Source organism: Candoia aspera, chromosome 13 (assembly GCF_035149785.1).
Source record: "Candoia aspera isolate rCanAsp1 chromosome 13, rCanAsp1.hap2, whole genome shotgun sequence".
NCBI lineage: Eukaryota > Metazoa > Chordata > Lepidosauria > Squamata > Boidae > Candoia > Candoia aspera.
In genome coordinates this window covers 6013959-6040186 of record NC_086165.1, presented here as the reverse complement: position 1 = coordinate 6040186, position 26228 = coordinate 6013959, and the positions used below count along the sequence as shown (strand labels likewise).

The window sequence follows — 26228 nt, the reverse complement described above, 5'->3', positions numbered from 1 at the left end:
TCACCTCACAGGGTTGCTGTTGTGGGGAAAATAGGAGGAGGAAGGAGTATTAGGTATGTTCGCCACCTTGAGTTGTTTATAAAAAATAATAAAGGCGGGATAAATAAATAAATAGAGGATCTAGAAGTCTACCCTGTTTTACTTTCTTGAAACATACATAGCAAGGAAAGTGCATTCTTTTTCCATTAAAGTTTCATTTTGAATGGATCGGTTTCATGTTCTTTCCTTATCCATTTACTATCCCTAGAGTTTGAACGCCTCTTTTGTCCTATAGTTGTCCCACCTACCCTTCCACACCTCCATCTTTCATACCTTCCAATCCATTTGCAGTTTGTTTTTGGTTCTTTAGCAAAAGAAAGCTCTGTATTATCCATAGCTACTTAAAATCAGCACCTGGACATCATGGCTGACCTTCGTAACTACACCAAAGGCATCCACTCAAACCTAGACGTATATATCAGATCCAATTTAGAGTACATTTGCTACCCTCTCCCACTTACTACCCAATATCCTCAATAACTAAGAACTTATTGTTGGGAATATTAAAGGGAAGCTGGACCAGTTCTACTCTTAGAGCTGGGTGTGAGAGCTGGTTTATTTATTAAAACAATCTGTATGGTGACTCATCTCACTTAGGTGATTCTGCATTGCTTACAATACATTAAAACTGTACAATAACACACACACCCAAATTAAAACTCTTAACCACAACAGAACACACTGTAACCAAAGCCACATAAACCATTCATACCTGCAATCATTTGGTCATTCATCTGGGCTTACCTAATATCTTGACCAAATACCTGAGAGAACAGCCAGGTCTTTACATCTTTCTGAAAGGCTAACCAGGATGGGGCCAACCGAATCTCAGATGTGTCTCCTAGGTCCTGCTAGATGACACTGCTTCACAGAAGAGATCTAGAACCTGCAAGGCCCCTCCTTGCTAGTTATTAGTAAAAAGATCCATTTCCTTCCACATCACAGGAAAGCTATTATAAAGAAAATCAGAACATTTCTACTCTAAAGAAACAGGGATATATTGCTTTTAAATGGGAAGGAATTCAGTTGCTGGAATTTTTGTAAACCCATCCCATTTGTCTCAATACAAAGACACTCTGTGACAATCTGGCTTGGAAAGAATCGCTTTAGGCTAAGAAGCCTTACACTGGGTTTGCATGCTATGCTACATACAGACTAACACATTTCACACTTTGTGCAAATGCAACCCTAGGGCCTGCTAACTAGGTTGAGCAAACCCAGCCAATGAGTTTCCAAGATTGAAGGTCAACTTGGTTCTGGATCTCCCAGGTCCACCCAATCCTTTCTTCACCCTCCCAGTTTTTCCCTTATGACCTCATGCCTCTGTGACCTCACAGCGCTATGGAAACCTATTTTTTGTTCTGGAAGCAGGAAATTCTCAGCCTCATCTATCCATGGGTTATTTACTGGATGGAAAACAGAAGAGGGAGAGAAGTTCAAAAGAGAGTCTGATTTCTTTGAAGGTATAAAGGGAATGCAGATCTTGCTAAGCCCGGATCAATACAAAGATTGAGCGATGAAGCAGAGGATGGACAGTGACAGGTTTAAAACCCCCGCCTCATCTGAAGAGGACCTTAAAGGATTCAGTACATCAGTCTCAACGATATTTGTAAGTTACTTTCTTTAGTCCTTGAGTTCCGCCCAAAGGCCAATCATGGCCTACAACTCAGAAGAAGGTGATCATATGGAACCTTCTCCCCTTGTTCTTTTGTGGTCCCATCAGATCAGAGTTCCCTGTCCCATTGTTATTCTAGAAAGCAAGGTGGTTGCTACGGCAGTTACTTCTCACCAGGCTTCGCCATGTTCTCCATTTTCACATTGACACTTCTTTTTCCAACCCAAAGAGACTCCTGCGCCTTAAAATTGAATCCCATTATTTCTTTTTCGATTTCAGGAGCGGCAGACCTTCTGTGATTCTAATGAGATTTGCTTAAATGGCTGCTCTACCTGATTCCATTGATTTTATTCCCCCAAGTTCCTCTCATCAGGTTGTTCGTAACTAATTATACATTCAATCTTGTTGAGCCCTGGTAACTAAATCTAAAGTACAAATATCTCACAACTCAGGTTTTCCAATTGGAAAATTCATTGCTATAGAAAGGCAGGGAATGAGGAACAAGATAAAGATGTCAATATAAACATAGACAAAATTGATGCTCATGCACAATGCAGATAGATAGATAGATAGATAGATAGATAGATAGATAGATAGATAGATAGATAGATAGATAGATAGATAGAAAAAAGAAGGAGGATGAGAAGCTGGAGAAGTTCCAGGGCCTGAAGGAAGAACTGGAGAGGATGTGGAAAATGAAGGCCAAAGTGGTCCCAGTGGTGGTAGGAGCACTCAGGGCTGTGACTCCTCAGCTGGGAGAGGGGCTCCAACAGGTCCCAGGAGCAACATCAGAGCTCTCTGTCCAGAAGAGTGCAGTGCTAGGAACAGCTCAGATCCTGCGCAGAACCCTCAAACTCCCAGGCCTCTGGTAGAGGACCTGGGGTGGTTGAGGAAGACCCATACCACCCATAGGGGTGGGAAGGGATTTTTTTTTTTAATGGTTGGAACACTGCCGTAGACCTTTCTTTGATGGTTTACTAGCTTGACTTGTTCAGAGTACTTCTGCATATCAGTAGTATACTGCACATTATGAAGATCTCACATGGGTTTCAGACAACATCCACATGTATCTCCCAGCTAAGATCAGTCCTTCAAACATTTCTCACTTTTACAGCACCCTTCTCTTCCTCCCTTCCCAAAGACTCCTTCCTATGGTCTTTGTCTGCTGTGCAAAGATCTCTCCCAAAAACATTGTGTAGCAAGCGGCCATTTTGAATTACCCACAACACCCCCAACATGCCAAGGCATTGTGAGATGGTGCTGGGTTGTCAACTGAAGCTGACCAGATAAGTGCAGCCGCTGCTACTGTGATATGTGAGGCATGATGGGGGAATAAACTCTCCAGAAGGCATTTTGGTATTCCCTCAAAGCTAGAAGCTGGTCTGTTTATTCTAAAACAGCCTGTCTGGTTGTATTCAAGCAGCCTGTTCTGTTACCCATCATTTACAGCTTCTGAATTAAAGGAGCGATAAGCCACTTAGAGCCTAAAGCACAAAAAGGTTCATTAAGTATTTGCAAGTAGTGGAGAATGTCCATCTTAAAGCCAGAGACTTCACTGTAGCAGGTTGTAACTTGTGAAAGATGTATCTTTCAACATGCGAAAGGATGTTCCAGGGATGAGGAAGGTCTTTTTTGAAGATTCCTTTGATTCTGTTGACCCAACAGATGCTAGTGCTTTAGTATTTCCTCATCCTTCTTCGTCCTCCAACTGAAAAAGCGAGGAGGGGACATGTTTTGGAGAATGTCTGGACCTTCCTTCTCCTATCATTTGGTGCTGCTCTGTGTATCATTTGGCGCTTCTGTGACCGTAATGAAGGCTTCAGTTATACATTTATTCAGCAGCAAGTCCCCTGACTTAATACGAGCAAGAATACAGCACAAATATCAAAGGTTCCTCTTTGAAATAGCCACACCGTCTCTGTTCAAGGGCCAAGCACTAAAGATTGGATCTAAACTGGTGCAACATTTTTGAATTTGGAATCAACTCACTTGAATTTGTGTTCAGGGAATCAAGAAACTGCCCATTGACGCTTCTGAATGGGAAAGCTATTTTGACGAGAGTGGACAGATGCTCAAATCGCGAGACTTTGTGGCGGCCCACGTTTTGGAGAGGGTGAGTGGCCATTGAGGACAATAAGGAGCATGGTGGTGGTGGGAGGTTAAGAAGATAAAACGCCCCTCTTGATTCTCCGCTTTACAATTTGCTGTATTTCTATCTGACCCCCGCCTTATCCCAACAGGGTTGCTTTTAAAATTGCACTTCCCACGACCAGCTTGGCTGTTGTTCAGGCCTGATGGGAATTGTAGTTCCAAAACAAGGACACGAGATAGGAAAAATCTGTTTTATTCTTTAGTGGTCTGATTCCAAGTTTTCCATCTGAAGGGGCTAATTTAATATGAAGGAACATTCAGTCGTGCAATACCTGCCCTGCCCACTGAAGTCAGAAGTGCGATAACTCACAGGTCGACATAGCTTTCTCTCTAGAACTCATGGAGAATGAAACCCGAAGTCATAAGTATGTTTTCAGGGAGATCCCTGAGAGGGGTCTCCGCTCCTCACCACAATTATTTTCCTTTTAATCAAGCTTGATTCTCGACCCTTTCGTGCTCACCTCCACACTGTTTTCTTTTTAACTTCCCACTCTGGTTGATAGCCCTGGCATTTTGTCGTGGCCTCCCGTCCATGCTCAAACCATATCTGAATGTGCTAGACCAGCTAAGATTGGCTAGGGGCTTATTCCTGTTACCATTCTCCTTTTGTTGTTTATTCGTTTAGTCGCTTCCGACTCTTCGTGACTTCATGGACCAGCCCACGCCAGAGCTTCCTGTCGGTCGTCAACACCCCCAGCTCCCCCAGGGACGAGTCCGTCACCTCTAGAATATCATCCATCCATCTTGCCCTTGGTCGGCCCCTCTTCCTTTTGCCTTCTACTCTCCCTAGCATCAGCATCTTCTCCAGGGTGTCCTGTCTTCTCATTATGTGGCCAACGTATTTCAGTTTTGCCTTTAATATCATTCCCTCAAGTGAGCAGTCTGGCTTTATTTCCTGGAGGATGGACTGGTTGGATCTTCTTGCAGTCCAAGGCACTCTCAGAATTTTCCTCCAACACCACAGTTCAAAAGCATCGATCTTCCTTCGCTCAGCCTTCCTTATGGTCCAGCTCTCGCAGCCATATGTTACTACAGGGAACACCATTGCTTTAACTATGCGGGCCTTTGTTGTCAGTGTGATGTCTCTGCTCTTAACTATTTTATCGAGATTTGTCATTGCTCTTCTTCCAAGGATTAAGCGTCTTCTGATTTCCTGACTGCAGTCAGCATCTGCAGTAATCTTTGCACCTAGGAATACAAAGTCTTTCACTGCTTCTACATTTTCTCCCTCTATTTGCCGGTTATCAATCAAGCTGGTTGCCATAATCTTGGTTTTTTTGAGGTTTAGCTGCAAACCAGCTTTTGCACTTTCTTCTTTCACCTTCATCATAAGGCTCCTCAGTTCCTCTTCACTTTCAGCCATCACCCATTCTCCTAAAGATGGTTTTTTAAAATACGAAATCAAATTTGGGAATATTTGCTTTGCCACAGTAGAATCTGCCCACCCAACCTGGTCATCTAGAGATAGGCTGACCATACGTCCCATTTTGAACAGGACAGCCCTGGTTTTTTAACATTTCCAGACCGTCCCGTCGTTTTAATATAAATGTCCATTTTGTCCCGTTTTCTTAAAAACCTTACTTAAAAATGTGGAAGTTCCCACGAACCTGTCAGAATGCAGTCTGACTTTGAGTGGAAGGAGGGGGAGCTCAGCAGAAACAGTGGGGCGGGGGGGGGGGAGCCGCAGAGCTTTTTAGGCAGGCAACCTAAAAAGAAAAAAACAGGATCAGCTGATAGGCGGTGATCAAAGGCCAGCCGATTGGCTCCTGCCTGGAAACGGCAGGAAGAAAAGAACGTCAAAGCACGGCCAGAGGAGAAACGGCTTGTTGGGAACAATTGTTTACTAGACTCTCCAGCCCAGCCTTGCCTCTCACAAATGAAGGAATCCAAAGATTCCCAGCCCAAGAAAACCAGAGAAGTTCCTGCCTGCCGATCCAGCCCATCACCCAGCCCTGCCCCGTTTTGCCATTCCAATGTCCCGTTTTCATCTCAAGGAAATATGGTCAGCCTATCTAGAGAGGACCTGCTATGAATCCCCACTTCCTGCAGGGTATATGAGGCATGGACAAGATGGAGGACCTTCTCAGTGGTAGCCCAGCTTTGTGCAATTTCCCCCCTCCGGAGTTCCACATGGTGACTACCCTTACTGCTTTTCAAAACAACTGAAAATGTCATTTTCCAACACACCTCAAGCTCACACCAGATGGGGAGTTGGGGGCGACATAAGAGTTTTATGCTTTTCCAATGTTTATTGTTTTAATTTTAAACTTTTCTGTTCGCTACCATCATCCTTTGGCATTGACAGCTTAGAAATATGGGTGTCATGAGCACTGATGGTGAGCAGGAGGGGGCCCTTATCCAGGGGGGAAAATGCATGCGTAGTAGTGAGGAGTTGAGCAGCCATTCAAAGAGACACAGAACAGACCCACCTTGACTTTTGAGGTTTATCTGTCTGGGTTTTCCCACACTTCTTCACTTTGTTAGGATTTTCTGTCTACTGTAGCAGTAATAAAACACTAGAGACCTATTCCTTGTCTCGGCGTATTCCTGCTTGTCAGGACAATGGGCCCATCCATCAATGAAAATAGTAACCTAACTGTACGAGAGTCAGAACTGTGCTATGACAGTCCCCTTTTTGTGGATTTGTCACATTTTTCTGCACAGGGAACATAACTTTTGACTGACACACTGGGCCAAGAATCAAGTAGGGATCCAGCTGTCTCCAAGCACCTAATCCATGCAAAACACAATGGCTTTTCTTCCCCAAGCATCTTTCTCATGCATCTCCTGTGCAAAAGTGAGGTTGCCATGGAGATCAGATGCCTGGGCAACTTCAGAGAAAAATGCCTCTCTGGAGGTCTTTTCACGGTGGCACAAGTAGTTTTGTCCAGCCAATCCGTCTGAAGTCAGGAAAATTTGCTTTTCCACAGGTAATCCAAGGGGCTGAGAAACAAGATCTATTGTGAATGCAGAATTTCAGGGGGAGACAACAGTTGTAGCAGCTTAATTGTCCACATTTTAATTGAACAAGCAGGGTAGTTTTCGATTTTAAAAGCCGCTTTTATGCATTACCAAGGATAATTCATTTTCACCCCACTTACCTTCTCTTTGCATCAAAGCCACCTACTGCCTAGACAGATGGGAGAATAATACTGTACAAGACAATAACCTGGGAAAATGATTGAAGGGCCCTACCGAAGTACCCTAAATAGAAATCAGTAAATAAAGGAATAAGTAAAAATGCACTTCACAGACAAATTACAATTCTGAAAAATCAGTAAGCCTAGACAGGTCACTGAAGCTCTATTATTTTCCAAAACATGAACACCCCCCCCAAAAAGACAATTTAAATTACTTAAAACTGTAATGGGAAAGGAAGAGGCCTACGGTAGAAAACTATTAAAATCTGAAAGCAGCAAAGCTAAGCTGCGGCCTTGCATACTTCGGTCTTCATCTAGCCCAGTGTTTCTCAACCTTGGCAGCTTTCAGATGTGTGACTTCAACTCCCAGAATTCCCCCGCCAGCATTTCACTTAGCGACTGCTTCGCTTAACGACTGAGTTGTCAGTCCCAATTGTGGTCACTAAATGAGGACTACCTGTATGTCCTCATTTACCTGCTCTAACCTACGTGCAACCAACAACTCCCCGAACAATTATGAATGTTTACTTTTCATCTTGTTTGAGGAAAACACTCACCAAAGGCAAAACCAAAGCTTTTGGAGATAGGAACAACGAAGTATACTTTGTTAGAAATACGTACAGTGAGTTGCTGGGCTACCTGCTGGCAGAATGCAGGAGAGAGCCCAGGAGAAGCCTACCTGTTACCTTATATAGTGTCGGCAATAACCCCAGAACAGATAGATAGCAGAAAGATAAAAAGGGTAATGCAATCATCCAGTGTCCTTTCCTCTGGAATGCTTTGATAAACTACTGTATTGACCCTTTCGGTTACTTTTCACACTTGTAGGCTCCTTCCTGATGTTGTCAATTGGTGTTTCTACAGGTAGTCCTCACTTAACAACCAGTTGTGTAGAGATGGTTCAGACTTACAATGGTGTTGAAAAAAAGACTCACGACCAATTCTCACACTTAAGACCATTGCTGTGTCTTTGCAGTCACGTGACCACAATTTGGGTGCCTAGCAACCGGTTTGCATTTATGACCATTGCAGCATCCCGTGGTCACATGATCACCATTGTTGACCTTCCCAGCCAGCTTTTGGCAAGCAGAATCGATGGGAAGCCATGTGATTCACTTAATGACCACGTGGTTCGCTTAATGCCCACAGTGATTTGCTTAACAACCACCGCAAAAAAGGTCATAAAATCAGGGCGGATTTGCTTAATGACCACTTTGCTTAGCAGCTGAAATTCTGGTCCCAATTGTGGTCATTAAACAAATTCTCCTATTACCCAGATCCACCTCAATGCGGAAGGGAAAGTGTCCTGGCTCTGCCAGCTGTCTCCAATCCAGGGTCACAGCGCGAGGTGTTAGGTTGTGTATTTATGCTATTTCCACAAAAAGCCATACCACAAAACCCTCTTCTGTATGCCTCATATAGTTGGGATGCTCTATACCACCACAGTCTGGAGAAATGTAGCTAATACCATGACTATACTTTTAGTCCTAGTGTCTTCTTTTTTAAAAAAAGAAAATTGCCAAGTCCTTCCACATCCACCTCTGTTGTCTCAATTACAGAACCCCTACAGCAACAGCCCTTGGCACTGAGGAGATGTTCTCTTTCCCAGTCTCCAAGCTGGCTGCTGTTTTTCCTGGCAAAATGGTGTGATTGCCTGTGTGATTGCTTCCTTGGGTTTAATTATGCTTTGGAGAAAGCCTGACATTGGCTACCTCTCCTCTCTTCCTCAAAGCATCCTTTGAAGGTTTTCATCCAGCCAGATATTTTCATCGGCCTGGTTATGAGCAAATGGTAGCCTTCTAAACTTGGTGTCCTCCAGGCCTTTCAGAACTCGCAGGATCCCCGGGATAATTCCCAACTTTCCGAGCCTGCATGGACAAAAGTTGGAATTCTGGGAAATGCAGGCCCCACACATCTGGCAGGGGCTAGCTTGGAGAAATTGAACATAGAGAATACTTTGAGGATGCCCTTTTGGGTGCCTAGATCCCAAAATTAAGGGGAGATCAGATAATTTTGCTGGCAATCTCCTACCCTTGTATTTAATGAATACTTCCAAAGCAAGGAGAAGCCTTAAAAATGGATATATGCTAGTCGCTTTTTGCTTAGCAAGCTGAATTGCCGTGGTACAAGGAGAAACCAATGGATGTATCAAAGCTCCTATATGGCCAGCCAATACATCACATGTAGGGATTGGAAGGAAAAGCTGCCATTGCAAGTACAAGCCATGTTCTATGCTCATGTTAAACATGGATTGGGTGTGGAAGAAGACAACGGCAAACCACATCCACAAGGGAGTGGTTTCCATGGGCTTATGGAGGTGAATATGGTGCCCTGGAATGATTGATGATGATGATGATTGTTGTTGCTGTTGAGATTTGTGTGTGTATGTCATTCTAGGAATTTGTAATTTTATTTTTAGTCCAGATGCTTTATTCCTATGGTATATATTTCCATTTGTCGTTAACTGGCAAGAATCTGGTTGATTGCTGGGGGCCCAAATCAAAGAGATAAATAAATCCACATGGGAAGCTCCAGAGCTAATGAAGAACACTTCCCCAACCCACACATAAATAAGTGATGGTCTATCCCAGTGTTTCTCAACCTTGGCAGCTTTAAGATGTGTGGCCTTCAACTCCCAGAATTCATGGGATATCCATGGCTGGCTGGAGAATTCTGGGAGTTGAAGTTCACACATCTTAACGTTGCCAAGGTTGAGAAACACTGGTCTGTGCAGAACTAGAATGCATAGAGAAGAAGGCAGGTGGTAACAAAATGGTTTACTCGGGAACACAATGAATCCAAGTTGGTTACTCAAAATCCTTTTTTAGAAATCACACCCTAGGTGGCTGGGGGAAGAGGCTGCAGTGAGACTAGAATAAGCAACCTGAAGATGACCCTTTTTTGACTCTACCTACCTCCATTATTTTTTAAATTGTTTTTGTTGCAGGGGCTGGATCCTTCTGTGAGGTCAGAAGCATGGAAATTCCTCACTGGCTACTATCCCTGGAGAAGTTCCTATGATGAGAGGCTCACAACCGACAGCATGAGGCGGTCTGTAGATTGAGACATGAAGTGGTTAGTGCCCACTGTCTGCAGCCCAGCCTCTTCCAGATCCACTAAGCGGACTTCCCCAGAATTTGCAGCTGGCACAGTGAACAACCGTGCAGGCTAGGAATTCTGAGAGTCATCTCATTGGCACACCTGGACAGGGACGGGGCTGCAGAAAGTGAGATGCTCTGCTGAGTTTCAAGTCTACATCATCAGTTAATCAGTCTTGCCATCCATGCATCTCTTCCCCTTTGCAGGAAAAGTTATGAGTCTCTGTGCAACATGTATACCAAGATCCAACCTCTGCTGGAGACGGAGCATCGAGATTTCACAGAAGTCCAGAATGTCATTCGTAGGTATCCAGGAAGGCTGGGAGAAGGATGCATTTCAAATTGGTAGCGCGTATCATTATAATGAGAGCCAGTTTGGCGTAGTGGCTGAGGCATCAGGCTAGAAACTGGGAGACCGTGAGTTCTAGTCCCGCCTTAGGCACAAAGCCAGCTGGGTGACCTTGGGCCAGTCGCTCTCTCTCAGCCCTAGGAAGGAGGCAATGGCAAGCCACTTCTGAAAAACCTTGCCAAGGGACTTGTCCAGGCGGCCTCTGAGAATTGGACACAATTGAACTGATTTTTTTAAAAATCGTTATAATAAGATACATTTCAGGAAAAAATAAGAAAGAAAACTTTAAAAATGTACTTAACTTTTGGTGCACATTCTGTAATATAATCATAAATTAATGCAGAGATGTTACGGATGTAGGATGAAAGATTGGTGAAGGAGACATAGGATCAAAATAGCTTTAACTACCCAGCCATATGTCTCTAATTCAACTGTATTTCTTCCTTTCCTAATTATTTTTATGCAAAGGCTCTAGAATCATCTCCCCCAATCTGGAATTCTCCACTTGCATTGGACTTTAGAACCCAAAATCTACACTGGACAGGGATTTATGGGAATTGTAGTCTAATGCAACCGGAGGACACCTGGTTTGAGATGGGCACTCTAGAACAATTTGTTGAGTGGAGCAAAGAGGGGAAAGGAATGTTGCTGTTCATTAAGTATCTGTAGGGATTTGGTGATTAATGTAGATGTTCCGTGTATTTTATTAAAAAAACTGAACATGTCTGTAATATCAAAAGGCAAATCTGTCTACCGCAGGACCAAGGCCACAGACGGCCTTAGGTATAATCTCAAAGGGCTTCTAAAAGTTGTTGCTGAATTGCTTCTCTTAATGCAACAGAAGGAAATGATTAAATACATGGGGACCAATTCCACTGACAATATTTAATTCGTTTCTTTTTTTGAACAAAATTTAATTTCAACAAACCTACTGTTGGTCTTTTTCAGGTCTAGTTTTTGGAGGAGAGGGTCCAGCAGGCTGCTCAAAAACCAAGTGCAGCTCTTAACCTAAACCAAGTTGTGCACTTAGAATCATAGAACTGTAGAGTGGAATCATCTAGGCCAGCGTTTCTCAACCTTGCTGATTTTAAGATGTGTGGTCTTCAAGTCCCAGGATTCCCCAGCCAACCATGTTGGCTGGGGAATCCTGGGAGTTGAAGTCCACACATCTTATAATTGCCAAGGTTGAGGAACACTGATCTAACCCAACCCTTTGCAACCTGCGGGAAAATCAAAAGACCCATCCATGGGAGGTGGCTGTCCAGCCTCTTCAAAACCTCCAGAGATGGAGAACCCACAATCCCCATGGGCTAGCTGGTCTACAGCGTTCTCTAAGCCATTCCTGAAACTGATATTTGCATGACTTGCCCAGGTCTGTTTCTTGCTGGGAAAGAAGGAGCTGGAGGATGGTGGGAGAAGTTCTTACACCTGGCTGCCTCCATTTCTGCTCCTTCCTTGGAGAGCAAAGGAGTGAATTAATGGGACCTTCAAAGATGCAACAATAAAATCAAGTAACAGGGATCTGTTTAACCATGATTAACATAGGTCATATTCTATGGTCATGTCTCTACTAGCAGCTTGTAAGATCTTCTACACTCACCCAACCATCATTTTGCCAAAGAAACAGTAATGAGGATAGACTTCACATTTCTTCCGTGGTGGCTTGGTAATGCAACAAAGATGCTCTTCGCTGCTAGTGGGAAAATGGCCTTTCTCCTTGTTATAAAGTTCCAGTTAAGTGACTAAAAACAAAAGGGGGAAGGGGAAATGTTTTTGGTGGCACACAAGCTACCCATTTTGCAACGTTGTTCGCATATGCTGTTCTTCAGCCGTTCTTTAAAACTAGTCCCCGCACACTGTTTTTGGTGCCAATACTTGGTAAGTGCCTTCTTGTAGCTTGAAAGTTGCATTATTCTAGAATGAGGTCAATAGTCCCCAGAGAGAGAAGGAGAGAAAGGATTTTAAAGAACAAGCCAGAAGGAATGAAAGGAAGAGAAGCCGGGGGGTGTGGTGTGGATGGGGAGAGAAAGAAAAGATAAGATAGAATTTTTGAAAGAGCCAAATGGAGAAACACCTAAGAATCTATGTTCTCACTTTGGACAGGAAGCCCATGATGGATTATTATAATTGTACTCAGATCCCCCCCTTCTGCTTCTCCCAGCTGTCTAACAAACAGAATATTAAACGATACAGCAAAATTAAGGCTACAGATCAGTGGAACGGACATAAATCAACCCTAGCAAGACTCAAAAAAGATTTACAACTTAGGAAGGACACAGGCCAAGCCCTTCAGATATAATAGATATTCCCTCTTGATGGAGGATTCTTTAAACAGGTCACATACTGGGGAAATGTTCCCCTTTATTGCCCATTCCTCTCCCCAGAACTGGAATCAAATGAAACCATTTCCCATTTTTATAGAAAAAAAATAGCATGTTAGATTGCCGCTCTTCAGCATAACACGTCTCAAAGCCACTTGGGGATTTCACATCTCTCATCTTCCCCGCTCGGAGGTTGAAATATTCTCCTTTGTTTTAAATTGCCTTGCTGTTGGTTCTTTTATTGTTATTTTGCTTCCCCGTAACAATCAATTTCAGCCTTCAATGAGGGACTGTTTAACTTTGAGATGTGTTACTAAATTAAGAGGTGCCAATGAGCAGCTCTTATTGGCACCTCTTTGGTGGCTCTTCCAGGAACAATTGGGATGCTTAATTCAAGGAGCACTGTAGAGCAGGAGAAGCTTTCTCTAACATGCTCATTAAAGCTATTTAAGATAATATTCTTTTTCTGTGCACAGCTTCTCCGCTGAGGAGGAGGTTTCTTTCCAGTTTCTCCTGACTGGGTTTTGAGCTGATTTTGCTGCTGTTGTTGAAGGTGCCACTGCTATCCTGGCTGATTTCTGGAATCCAGCTTTCTAGCATTCTGAAGTCTTTTGGCCTGCCTCTGTTTCCCAGACTGAACAAGGCCCTGGGAGGAATTCCCTCCTGATCTTTTTTCCCTTGGGATTTTGGGGAAATGTGGCAAAGCAAGGAGGCTGTGAAACACAGCCAGGAATGATGGGGTGATCAAGAGACATTGGGAAGAAATCCTCAAGCATCCTGAGAACAGGGTCAAAAAAATGGAAAACGCATAGTAGACAAAAAAAATAAGAATTTACAAGGTGGATTTTGGTACAGCAATAATATACCCTGGCCAGCTAAGGGATCAGGATTCCTATGTGATAATATGGAGTACCAACAGATTTGAATACATTAAATCCAGGGAGGAGGAAAGTTTGGGACAGCATAGTCCTGTTTGTCAGAATGATAGCCTTATGTACAAATAATACATGCATTATTACGTCTACAGTTAGATGACTCTATCCAGTCTGGTTGGTCCTGTTTCTCATTTTCCCCTCTGTAAATTCACCTTCAACCCTACTCATTTTTATTATATATTTTCTGTCCTTCCTTCTTTCTTCCTTATGTTTTTTTTTCTTTTGCACTCCATCTGTTTTTGTCCTCCAAGCCTTTTAAAACATACCGATTGTAAAGCTGTAACCTGGCCTGAGCAATGCATAGGGATTTGAAGGTGGGCTAGAAATCTGCCTATAAATAGATCAGTGTCTGCTTCTGACTGCACCATCCACATAAATAAGTAAACTGAAGCCATTAGTGGACAGCTAGGACCACTGAATGGAGCAGAGCTTAACACAGTGGAGAAGCTGTGCACAGAGAAAGAATATTATCTTAAATAGCTTTAATGAGCATGTTAGAGAAATACAGGTTATTGATCTTACACACTCAGCCCTCCCAAGCATAAAGAATCACACGCTTAGACAAAGTAGGTTTAGAAGTCAAAAGAGTCTTACATCTTCAGTGGAAAAATGAAGATTCTTTGTTTCTTCTGTTCCCTAAACTTAATGAACTCTTAGTCCTCATAGCTGCTAAGAGCTGTGTGCTAAAAATGGGAAAAATCCTTCTTCAAGGCCCAAGCATGTGGCTATAATGGAGGGAGAGAGAGCGAGCAGCATGCATGCTGCCTCCTCAGTCGGTAGAAGAAGGAGGAAGAGACAGAGAGGAAGTGGGAGTGGCAACAAATGGCTTCCTCACACATAGGGTCTGCATCCCAGAGCAACTCATATATATGCTAAAATGAGGCATGCTGATTTGTTAACATCTCCAACATAACAAGAAAAAGTCCACCAGGAAGGGAAGAAGAAGGGCCTGTTGAGGCTTCTTGATAAGGTTCCCTAACCCATTGCAGAAGAGAACCCTGGAATCACTGTTGTATAATAGTGGGGATAGCAAAAAGGTCCATAGATTAAAAAAAAATTGCACTGAATTTACATGAGGAAGGGAAGTAAATGGACATCAGATGTTTAGATACACATGGCAAGATCACAGTGAGCAACTGAACATATTTTCTGACCTTCCAGCATCTACTGGAGCATAAATCATTATAGCTAGGATGGACGCCAAGTCCTGGCTTGGGGAAAATTGGCAAACTTAGAGTGAATGTAGGCTTTGTCCTTCGACACTAGAGTTTGCTTCTGGCAACACCTCCTGATTGTCCTTTCTTTTCTCAACAGAGTCTGATGTTCAAAGACTTTACATCAAAGATGCACAGGGCAACCCTCTAGTTGATAAAAAACAGCTGGAGAAGATTCTTTTGCTGAATTACGTATGCAACGTGGATGCTGGTAAGAGGACAGGAAGAAAGCCTGAGGCACTAAATGTCTTCAGCAGGATAGAAGTGACATCTTCAATCTTTGTTTGGACTAGTCACTCTCTGTCAGTTTCTAAACCACAAAATCTGGATGGAGCCACTTCCAGATCTGGGCTGCAAAAATCCAGACAGACACTAGAGACAAAAAGTTGGAGTTTTCCATAGCTCCGTACTGCCATCTTGTGATTGTTTGTTGGACTACAAGAGAAATAAATCTTTCAATGCTATGAAGTAAAACAGCTGCTCACTGGAAGCTCTAATAATAGAAATACAAGATTAGACGCTTTGGACACATAATTTATTTATTCATCTAATTTGTCCCCGCCCATCTCCTCCCATCGGGGGACTAAAGCAAGGCAAAAGTCATTGGGGAAAAAACCTTCATGCTTGGGGAAAAAAATAAAGCTGGAAGCAATCAAAAAAGAGGCTGACTGAAGAAGAGGTGGTTAGACGCAACCACCAATGACTTGAGTGTTGGAGATCCAAATCCATTGACTCTTCAGCACCCAGGCAGTGGAATATACTGTAGCTAGACCAGTGCTTCTCAACCGTGGCAACTGGAAGACGTGTGGACTTCAACTCCCAGAATTCCCCAGCCAGCATGCTGGCTGGGGGATTCTGGGAGTTGAAGTCCACACATCTTAAATTTGCTGAGAAACAACAATCTAGAGAGTTAAGGATTTCCTCTCTGTGTCTCTTTGAGGAATTGCGAATCTGAGGTCGTTTCTTTCTGTCTTTCTTTGCTGGCACATATCCGTATGCTGTTTTTGCTCACCTCCTGGTAGGATATAGCTAGCTATATTCTAGTCTTTGCATATCCCTCGAATGTATTCCCTGTAAATAAGTCACCCTTCTGTTATTGTACTAAAATCTGCAATACTCATCAAAGCTCAGATTAGATTCCTCTCTTACACACACCCAGGCCTGCAACTAGGGTCTGTGTCACCTGGGGTAAACATGGATTCCACGTCCATTCTGGCGCTCCCCCAGCGCTCATTTTGGTGCCCCCCCAGCGCGACGCCCATGGTACATGCCCCGCTTGCTGCCCCCAGTTGCGGCCCTGCACACACCCAGACACCAACCAGTGTAAGCTTAGAGCAAGAACTCAAAACAGCAGAAACTGGCAAAGAATCCTTGTGAAAACTCTATCGGTTGGGTCACAAAGAGTCAGGAGTGACCATTCAAGCAGTCATTCAGATTTTTGAAGTTCTGGTCACCCTTCTATATGTACCTGATGCACTTCAGTAGTGTCCTTTCTTCCTTCCCCCCCACCCTTGACTTAACCTGTACCGTTTTTTACAACCCAAATGCATTTTTGCCCTCCTTAATGTGGGCGTTTCTAAGTGCTGTTGAAGGTTTCTGCGGCAGTTACATCTTTAATTAAAGCTTTCTGTTTTCAGTTCCTGTCCCTTTGATTGCTTTCGGTTCATGAGAATTTGTCTCATGGAAGGTCAGACTATGGGCCAATCCAGCTTAGTTTGGCTAAGTTTTCTGCAGGGTCCCCCATTTGGAAATGTCAAAACTGAACTTGTCTATTTCTGCAACAAAAACTGAATTTTCTATCATCAATCCAGCTATCTGAGAGCCAGTTTGGTGTAGTGGTTAAGGCACTGGACTAGAAACTGGGAGACCTTGAGTTCTAGTCCGGCCTGAGGCACAAAGCCAGCTGGGTGACCTTGGGCCAGTCATTTTCTCTCAGCCCAGGAAGGAAGCACTGGCAAACTACTTCTGAAAAATCTTGCCAAGAAAACTGCAGGACTTGTCCAGGCAGTCTCCGAGAATCAGACATGTTTGAATGGATTAAAAAAAAATCCAGCTATCTAAGTATCATTTCTATAAAAACTCTGTTTTGATTCCCTTTCCAGATGGTTGCAGAAAATCAATGCCTCAACAGTGTCAAAAGGCCCTAGGAGATACAGGCAAGTCCTACTATTCTGAGAACATTGGAACATTCCCAGAACAGTAGGTTTTGCACCTACCCAGGCTCTTGTACAGAAACTTCTATCAGTTCTAGGGAATTAAATACTAGGTGTTTCCACTGAGAAAAGGGGTCAAACCAATACCGGAGATATCTCTAAAAAGAGAAGCTCCAAAGCTTGATGGTAGGAATAATGAGATGTCAGGTTGGAAGTGGGAAGATCTAGATTCTTCAGAAGACCGGTTTCGCAATCAGTTTCCCATTTCTTTCTCTCTCTCTTTCTCCTTTTCTGGCAGAATACCAACAAGGTTTCCATGAAATGCTTCTTCTCTTCAGATTGCTTGTGGAAAAGGAACATGAGATTTACTGGCTGTTTCAGTTTTTCCTGCAAAAAACGGTGAGACAGTCTCTCTTCGCTGTTGCTGCGACTGTTGCTATTGAAACCCTGTCTTTCCATTCCACCCATGGACATGATGTCTTTAAAACCCATCCTCTAAACAGACACTCAGATCAAAAATAATCCAGCAGAATGACTCAATAGCAGAGGAAATAGAGTGACATAATATGAAAACCACTAGGGACGCGGTGGCGCTGCGGGTTAAACCGCTGAGCTGCCGATCGGAAGGTCGGCGGTTCGAAACCGCGCGGCGGGGTGAGCTCCCGTTGCTCGTCCCAGCTCCTGCTCACCTAGCAGTTCGAAAACATGCAAATGTGAGTAGATCAATAGGTACCGCTTCGGCGGGAAGGTAACGGCGTTCCGTGAGTCATGCCGGCCACATGACCACGGACGGGTCCTTACGGACAACGCCGGCTCCAAGGCTTAGAAACGGAGATGAGCACCGCCCCCTAGAGTCGGACACGACTGGACTTTACGTCAAGGGAAACCTTTACCTTTACCTAATATGAAAACCAAGATAGGTGGCCTGTTTCTTAGGACGTCAGAGGGAAATCGTGACTTTTGATACGAATTTAGAGGAATGTTGGAAGGTCTATTGAGTTTATGGTTCTTTTCCATGGAATTAGAAATGTGTTGGTTTGTTTTTAATAGCTGAAGAGCAAGCTCAAAGTCCTGAGTCTTTATTTTTTCAATACATTTTATTAAAAGTTTTTAAAAGAACATAAAAACTAACCCAAATTAATACAAAGTGAAGAGAACAAAGAAAGAAAGAGAGGAAGAAAAAGAAAAAACAAAAAAGAAAGAAGCTTCTGATTTTCTCTGCAGCAAATATAAGCATGATTACAAAATGATCTCTTATTCTATGATTACAAAACAAGCTCATTTTTTTCTATTATCCTTTTTTTTTCCTAATCATCAAAACCACAAATCCTAAGTGCATTTTTTTCTGTTTCATGCAAAAAGTCTATAAGGGGTTTCCAGTCAACCATAAACGTAGATATTGTCTTTTTCTCTGATCAAGGAAGTTAATTCAGCCATCTCTGCAAGCCCCAGCATCTTCACCAACCATTCTTCCATTGTGGGTAGTGTCAAACCTTTCCAGTTTTGAGCACACAAGTCCTGAGTCTTGATATGGGTCTTTTGGAGCAGCAAGTCTCAGCCCTTTTGTTGGAAAAGAGGGGCAGAGCATTATTTGTTCCACACTTTGGGGGAACCAAAGGGAGCATCTTGATGTTTCTCTCAATATCCTCATGAGACAATCAGGAATCTCAGCAGAATAAAAACCTGTCCTTGGAATTACTTCGAGCTCTGATGAGGCCCAAGCTATTTGAGAACAGATTAATTACAGATTAATCTCATGGACTGTATGGCCAGATCCTTTCAAGTCTTGGGCAGTGCCCTAATCTCAGATCCCCAAGTTCCATCCACAGATAAATATTAGCAGACAGACAACCTGGTGTAGTGGTTAAGGCAACAGGCTAGAAACCGGGAGACCAGGAGTTCTAGTCCCACTTGAGGCATGAAACCAGCTGGGTGACCTTGGGCCAGTCACTCTCTCTCAGCCCTAGGAAGCAGGCAATGGCAAACCACTTCCAAAATCCTGCCATGAAAACTGCAGGGACTTGTCCAGGCAGTCGCCAGGAGTCAACATTAACTCAAAGGCATGCACACAAAAAATATTTAGCAAATGTCTATGGCCATCTATCTTAATCAAATAACTCTGGACAATGAACAAGGAATAAAAACAGAAACATACTAATAAAAGCCACATAAGAAGAACCATAAAGTGTCACCTAAAAATAATCAATCCCTCAACACAAAAACCAAACTTGGCTGTACTAAAAGCCTAAGAAAAAGGCCAGGTTTTTAAGACCTTCCAAAACACTATTTGATATATCATTCTGTATAATAATACCATTTTTTTTTATTTCCTTGGCACCAAGTCACCCAAGGCAGGACTAGAATGTTCAGTCTCCTGGTTCCTAGCCCAGGGCCTTTAACCAAACTGGCTCTTACCATAGTTACACAGCTGTATAATATAGATTTGGGAGGGTCTAAAAAAATGTGTAGGTCCTAGACATTATTCACTTTGTATGCAATGGATAACCAACCCTGGGAGACTGAAGCATTCCAGTGAAAGAGAGCCAGGTTGGGTTATCCAACCTCTGCACTGCTTTGTAAAGTTTCCCTCCCTCAAATGCTTTGTTTGTCAGGAGAACAGCTGCATCATAAATGTCGGGGTGCAGAAGAACCTGGTCATGCTGAAAGCTTTGATTGCATTTATGGATCCAATCTTTGCAAAACACCTGGGTAAGTTTTGCTGCTTGACCTGGCGGGATCAGATGCTGTCTCCTTGTCTGCCCAAGAGTGTAAGAGCCAGAAGACGACCAGACACCTCTGGCAACTTCCTGGCCATTGTTAGAGATATTTATTTATTTATTTATTTATTTATTTATTTATTTATTTATGTGCTTCTTTAGCGAATTTAGATGGCTGCCCATCTTACATACATAACCCTGGGTGGCTAACCACAAGCCATGGAAAGAAAGAAAAGAGAAAAGAGAAAAGAGAAAAGAAAAGAAAAGAAAAGAACTTTAATGCACACACCGTATTTTCTTTCATCACAGAAATTTGTAAAAGCACTTTAAAAAAAAAAGCCAAGATCAGCACAAGAACATTGGCAAAAGGCAAAATTTTAAGGGCTCATTACATTTATCTCCCAACTTTCCTCGAGGAGTCAAAAGGGCATGAATAGAATTTCTTCTCCTTGACTCCTTCTGTATTGTAAGGCTGGACTCACAGGATATAAACCTGATCCTTTGTGTGTGTCTGTGTGTGTGTTTTTTCCAGAAGCAAAAGGCCAAGTCGTGTCATCGTTGTTTCCCTGGTTCTGTCTTTTTTTCCAGCGTGTCTTCAAGTCTTTTGATGATGTCTGGAGACTGTGGGAGGTAAGCAACTCCTGCTACTTGCTTTGGGGTCCAGGCCCCAGTGGAGAGGTTGGATGTTGAACACCCATCAGTATCTTTTTGGTAGGAGTCGGAACAACAAAACTAGGGGTAAACTATTTTTTTAATTGAACTCACAGTAAACTAAGTAAATAAAATACATACCATTGAGGTAAATCTTCTTTGAGTCAAACTCAACTCTTGGTGGCCACACGGAAACATCTCATAGGAATTCCTGTTAGTCTCCCATCCATATACCAACCAAGTCCAGCCCTTTTTAGGTCTCTGAGATCAGTCAAAGTGAGCTAGATGCTGCCACTTAGCTGGGCAATTAATTATTACTCCCATGTATTTATCATTTTATTCTTCTCTTTAAAAATTACAATGGAGGAAGATTTGGGGCCCTAGTCAAGATCTTTAAGGCCACACCTGGACAGAGCCACAAGTTATGAACCTTGTCCCCAAAGAGTTTCGGGGGGGTGCTATTGTCACCACCAAGCAAGGAATCCCCCCCCTTGAGGATTGGTGGGATAATTTTTTCCTTTCCCTAAACGGAGTTGCAGAAATTGTTGGCCCAACTCTTCTGCCCAGAAACATTGGGGAGAACTTCAAAAGGCCATTTCTGCCCAATTATACTCAAAAGAAATGAAACGTACAAGGGGAAGGCAGTTCAGAGATCTTGGCACTTCAATGCCAGGGATGAGCTCATTCCAGCTGCTAGGGTGAAATAACAGCAACTTTTTGGAGTGGGACCAGAAAAGACATAAAAGGATTGAATTGTTCTCTGGTATTATCCCTAGAAGATCTCCCTAGAAACCTAATGAGGGGCGTTTGCTGGAGAATTCTTGCTGTGAGGCTCCTCTTCATGCTCAGCTGATATTGTTATAAATAAAAGCAAACATTTCAGAAGGTCCTAAATGTTCTATGCTTTCCTTCCCAAGGAAACTGAATTCTGGGAAGGCCCTCTATTCCTGTTAAAGTTTCACCTCTTAGAACTGGCACACATTCTCAGAAGACTGATAATGTTTGTGTCTTGCCACCTAGCTGGATTTAGAGAACTTTCCAGTGTCACTCCGAAGACCAATAATCCATCTCACTTCAGAAACGTCCTTCACTTAAAACAACAGCAGCAGTCTTTCATACATGCCTTGAAAGGCCTGTCTGGATTTGGGGGAGGAGAAAAACACCCACTCGCTGCAGATTCTGAATCAAATTTTATTGACAGAATCTCTTCCATGCGTTTCGTTGATTCTCTGGACATAGGAGTTCCCCCATGTTGCCATCAGTGCCTGCCTAACACCATTTGAGCACCTGAGAGCAGCTAATTTGGCACTTTTGGGGGGGGGGCTGTCAAGGGGGTCTTTAACCAGGGCTGGGACAGTTGCTGCAGCGAGAGCTCGAACCAAGCCAAGCCATGGCTGTTCTTTTGGTGGGCTCCCACTCTACTTCCACTCTAGTTCTAGTCAGCTTTTCTTATTTCAGTTAATATTTGCAAAGGCTGAGCATCTCCATATTTGCTCTTCTTGCTGAGAAGGTTGTCACACACCAGCAATTTGCTGGTAATTACAATGGCAGGAGATGTAGCAGCTCCATTTGGGTTTATAAAAAGTTTTTGGCAGTTGCTGCACTGAGAGAAAGGCCAGCCAGATGAATAACCACCTCCTCCTCCTCCTTCCTTTCCCACTCCTTCTCTTTTTCCTTCTCCTTCTTATGATAGGTCAACTTCCCTGATACTTTTCTGGGCACCAATAGTTTATCACAGCCTAAAATGGATTATGGGAATAGGAAGAGGCATAAGTAGTAAGCATGGATCACCAATGGAATCCTTCAACATTATCTTCTGATTCTAATTTGTGTTGTATTTCAAGGTATTTCTGACAGGACATCCCTGTAGGAACTTCCAGGTGATTATTGCTTACACGATGCTGCAGATGGTGAGAGACCAGATTCTCAGAGACGACATGGAAGGAGATGACATTTTAACAGTAAGTAAGATTAACAAGAGAGAGAAACATTCAAGCACAGGGAGAGTATCCTGAGTATCCCTGAATTTCCCCCATCGAAAGCTACCTGTGAAAACTGTGAGTACTATGGAATTAGGAACACCAGGATGAATAAAAACAAGAAGCTACATATGGTAAATTTCTAGACTTTAGCTGCCTGCTTTTCAAGAACATGATGCATAACTTCATTCAAAAAGTCATGTTGTAGCTTCACACAAACTGATCTTTTCAAGAGTTGTTGAGAAGGAATCTGCAGGTTTTGGAGACCAGGCCAAGAAAACCTCCAATCTCAAAAGCTGCAATTAGGAACTGGCACAGATAAATATTAGGGTGACACTTCAGTGGATCTAGAAGAACAAAGTTTTATTATAGTTCAGGAGTACAGAACCTATGGCCTTTAGATGTTACTGAACCACAGCTCTGATCATGCTTTTCTTAGTAAGAGTAGAAGTTACACAAGCTGTGACTGACATCTGGTTTGCCACTGGGATATCTGAACCTTTAGTTTGGCTCACTAGTACTTCCAAGTCTTATTATTGGGTGGTATACAATTAGGATCATCATCGTCATTGCCATCATCCTTGTTCTATTATTTATATATCAATCTCTATTGTATTTGAACCATTTCATCCTCCCATGTGGGATAGCTGATGTTGTCACTTCTTTTCTCCAAGCAGCTGTGCAACAGCATTGTAGATCTTGATGCTGATGAGCTGATCGCCAAAGCCTGTAACATATATGAACACTACCTGAAACATGAAGACAAGGTGAAGAACCTCATTACTGTTCCACAAGCAGGGATTTAGAGGGGATGGATCTTATGACTAGGCATCCAAGAAGGATGTTCTCACAGTTACACTTGACCAAATGCACACAGGTCATTAGATTTCAGACCCAATCAGCAGAAGGATATGAAATTTCCCCAACATGGGCCAAGGGTTTTTCCACACTGCAGACTTCATTTGCTTGTCTCCCGTGCATAAACCAGCTGGACATGAAGCCTGCTAAAGAAGTTGCTTTTCAGATTTCCACTCTTTCCTCCACTTTGGCTTCATTGATGGCCAAATGTCCTGTCCAGACCAAGGTTAACCTGGCTACTTCAATGGATGGATTTCTTTGCTTCTTTTTCCCTCCACCCATGCTAGAAAAGCAAGCATCACTTGCTTTCTATTCTTCGACATGTCTTTGGAGAACTGGTGGGCGGTGGTGGGGACTTTAGAGTGTTATAGTCCTTTCTGTCTTTAGGGCTAGGAGGAGAAACCTGGCAGAATTTTCATCAATACCACCCAGTTAAAAGGAGCAAAATCCACTACTAAACCTATTTTTTAAAGAACCCAAACAATTGAAAGGTTCATCCTTTCATCGCAGACAGCCCAGCAGCCTAGCATGAAATGGCCATCAAAGGCAGAGAGCAGGGACCAGAGAGGCCCATCTGCCAGGGCACCCACCAGCCAGCTGGGATGGGACATCTGTGCAGGATGGAATGAAGCTCAGCAGGTGGACCAGACTGTCCTGCCTACACCAGCAAAGAGAGAAAAACACTCCTTTTGATGTGAAGCCAGAAACCCTGGATGGAGGTCATCTTCCCAGAAGACAAGGGGTGAACTTAGAATGAAATAATCAGTTTCTGCCCTCCCCAAATGGTAGGTGGTCTGTCCTCATGTTGGGGCAAGCAGGAAGTGTAGATCAGCTCAAAGAATGGGCTTCTTCCATGTCCTCTGTCAAAATATGTGAATAGGGAACATTCATCACCACTAGGAGGCACAAATGAAGTCTTTTCAGCTGTGTGTAAGGATGTTCTACTAAAAGGTCCCCTAATTAGAACATTCCCTATTAATCTTTTCCTTCTCTTCTGTCCATCCAAGGTGATTTTTCTCCTCTTTCTTTTCAGGTTCCAGAGGATTTCAAGGAATTTTTCAGCCAGCCTTAGCAATAAAGAGGCCATACTATAAATCAAGAGTTTTCTACAGCCAGAGTAGCATGAGTGACTCAGAATAGATAGAATTGGGAGGTAGAAACATCATAAATACTGTTCACCTAAGGCTGGATTCACCAGATTGGATCATCTGAGGCTAGATCAATGCCTTATCTGTCTGCATACTATCCATAAACTTTGCTGAAAATCTGATGTAGCAACTCTACAATTCCTATTTCATTTAAGGCAGGGGTGGGCAACCTTTTGATGGCATGGGGCCATAACATTTTGGGGGAAAGATTTCATTGAGTGAAGCCATGATGCAAAGTGGGTGATGCTGTGTTATCCATATGGAGGCTAAGGATTATTGTTACTTTTCTTAATTTCTTTCTGGAGAGTGAGGCCTTTTTTCCTTGGTTATTAAACCTATTTTAAGGCATCCATGTCCCCTTTGGGGCTCAATGCAATAAGAAACTGAGCTGATTATTTTGAGCCACTGGGCCCCTGAAAATTGGGAGTTTGATCATAAGAGCCTTTGGAGACCCCAAAAATGGCTGTGTTGGGCTGTGAGTTGGAATCAGTTACTACATTCACCCCCTTTTCTCAAGGATGTGAAAAGTTCTAAAGCAGCTTTGCTTCAGTTGGATCATTTGGGTGAGAAAATACTTATGGAGTACATGTGTGTGTGTGTGTGTGTGTGTGTGTGTACATGTATGAGAGAGAGTGCCTCAGACCTTTTGGCAAAATGAGAGATCTGCTATCTTATATTAGATCTTCAAAGAGTGATATACCTTCCCTTGAATGTGGGTTAGGTAGCCTTCCCAAGTTTTTCCAAATACCTGCTTCAAAACAGATTGCTTAATCTCTCAAACTCTACCTCCTTCCAATCAGGAACCATCACCTACACATATTATTTATCCCTGTGGCCAGATCCCAAAGTGATTTATAAAGCTAGAATTTTAAAAAGCTAGAATAACAGCCAAAGAAATAGATCTAATACTGTGCAAGTTAACAACAATATTGCACCATAATATTGCCTTTCTCTTCACCAATGGTCTGAACAAAAGAATTCATTCCACAGAGATGGTGAGCAGCACCACAAAGAAGCCTTCCTCCTAGGCTTTGGCTCTGTCTACTCTTGAAGGCTGATCTGTCCAGTTCTTAATACATGGGGAAGTCTGTAAAAGAAACATGCTTCTATTTTTAATGGTTCGGTTCTGCCTCGAACGTCTGATGGATGAAGACAGTAGTGGAAGCCAATGTGGTATCTTGGTTAACACGTTGGATTAGGAACAGATAGAACCAGGTTGATGTCCACCCACAACTTTAGAAGCTCACTGAGTGTCTTTGGTCCTCCTTGGTCATTCCTCCTTGGTCCAGCCTACTCACAAGTAGGCGGGGATAAAAGGAAGGAAGATCCTCATATAAGGTCCCTTCAGCTCCTGCAGATCATGGAACATAACTCCAACAAATACCAAGCCCATGTGTGCATTCCTTTATTAAAGCCAACAAAAAGCAGATTAGGAGAACGTCTTTTTCTCTTTGAGACTTCCAGTAGCTGGTTTCCATCGAGTCCTGGATTCACCCATTATGAAGTTACAATTTGCTGTAACCCTGATTGGTGGAATAGACCACAGTGGCTGGGTTTATATTTCCCAAGAAACCTTAACAATGCCAATCACCCTGTGGCTTAGTGCAGGGCATGAATTCCCTCATTTAACAGTGGGTTAATTGGGCAAATACTGTGACTTGTTGGGATAAAGCTGCATGAAACAGAAAAGACTCGTCCCTTTTTTTGAGCTCAGCTGGTTCCCACTCCCAGTAATACATCATGCCAACTGACTTCATAATGCATATGTTCCTTGAAAGAGAGGACCTGGTAGAATAAATGCGTCCACTGTCTGTTTTGTCCTGAGACTACATTTCCCTTCCTCCTCCAGTCGGACTCTCA

General features: G+C 43.0%; 1 protein-coding gene across 1 annotated transcript; it reads left to right on the top strand.

Annotated features, from left to right (window-relative positions):
- Positions 1–1555: 1555 nt before the first annotated feature.
- Positions 1556–24292, top strand: TBC1D21 (TBC1 domain family member 21). Its single transcript, XM_063314354.1, has 11 exons — positions 1556–1648; positions 3660–3767; positions 9893–9996; positions 10251–10345; positions 14963–15073; positions 17314–17414; positions 19628–19724; positions 20265–20362; positions 22228–22344; positions 23040–23129; positions 24254–24292. Exons 1-11 carry the CDS (start codon positions 1556–1558, stop codon positions 24290–24292), a joined length of 1053 nt encoding a protein of 350 aa, XP_063170424.1.
- Positions 24293–26228: the final 1936 nt, after the last annotated feature.

Bases quoted from the DNA above. Each gene is read 5' to 3' on its own strand.
- TBC1D21 (XM_063314354.1), top strand. From the start codon at position 1,556: ATGAAGCAGAGGATGGACAGTGACAGGTTTAAAACCCCCGCCTCATCT. The intron at 3,768-9,892 runs GTGAGTGGCCAT...TTTTTGTTGCAG, and splicing joins CGGCCCACGTTTTGGAGAGG to GGGCTGGATCCTTCTGTGAG. The intron at 17,415-19,627 runs GTGAGACAGTCT...TTTGTTTGTCAG, and splicing joins AGTTTTTCCTGCAAAAAACG to GAGAACAGCTGCATCATAAA.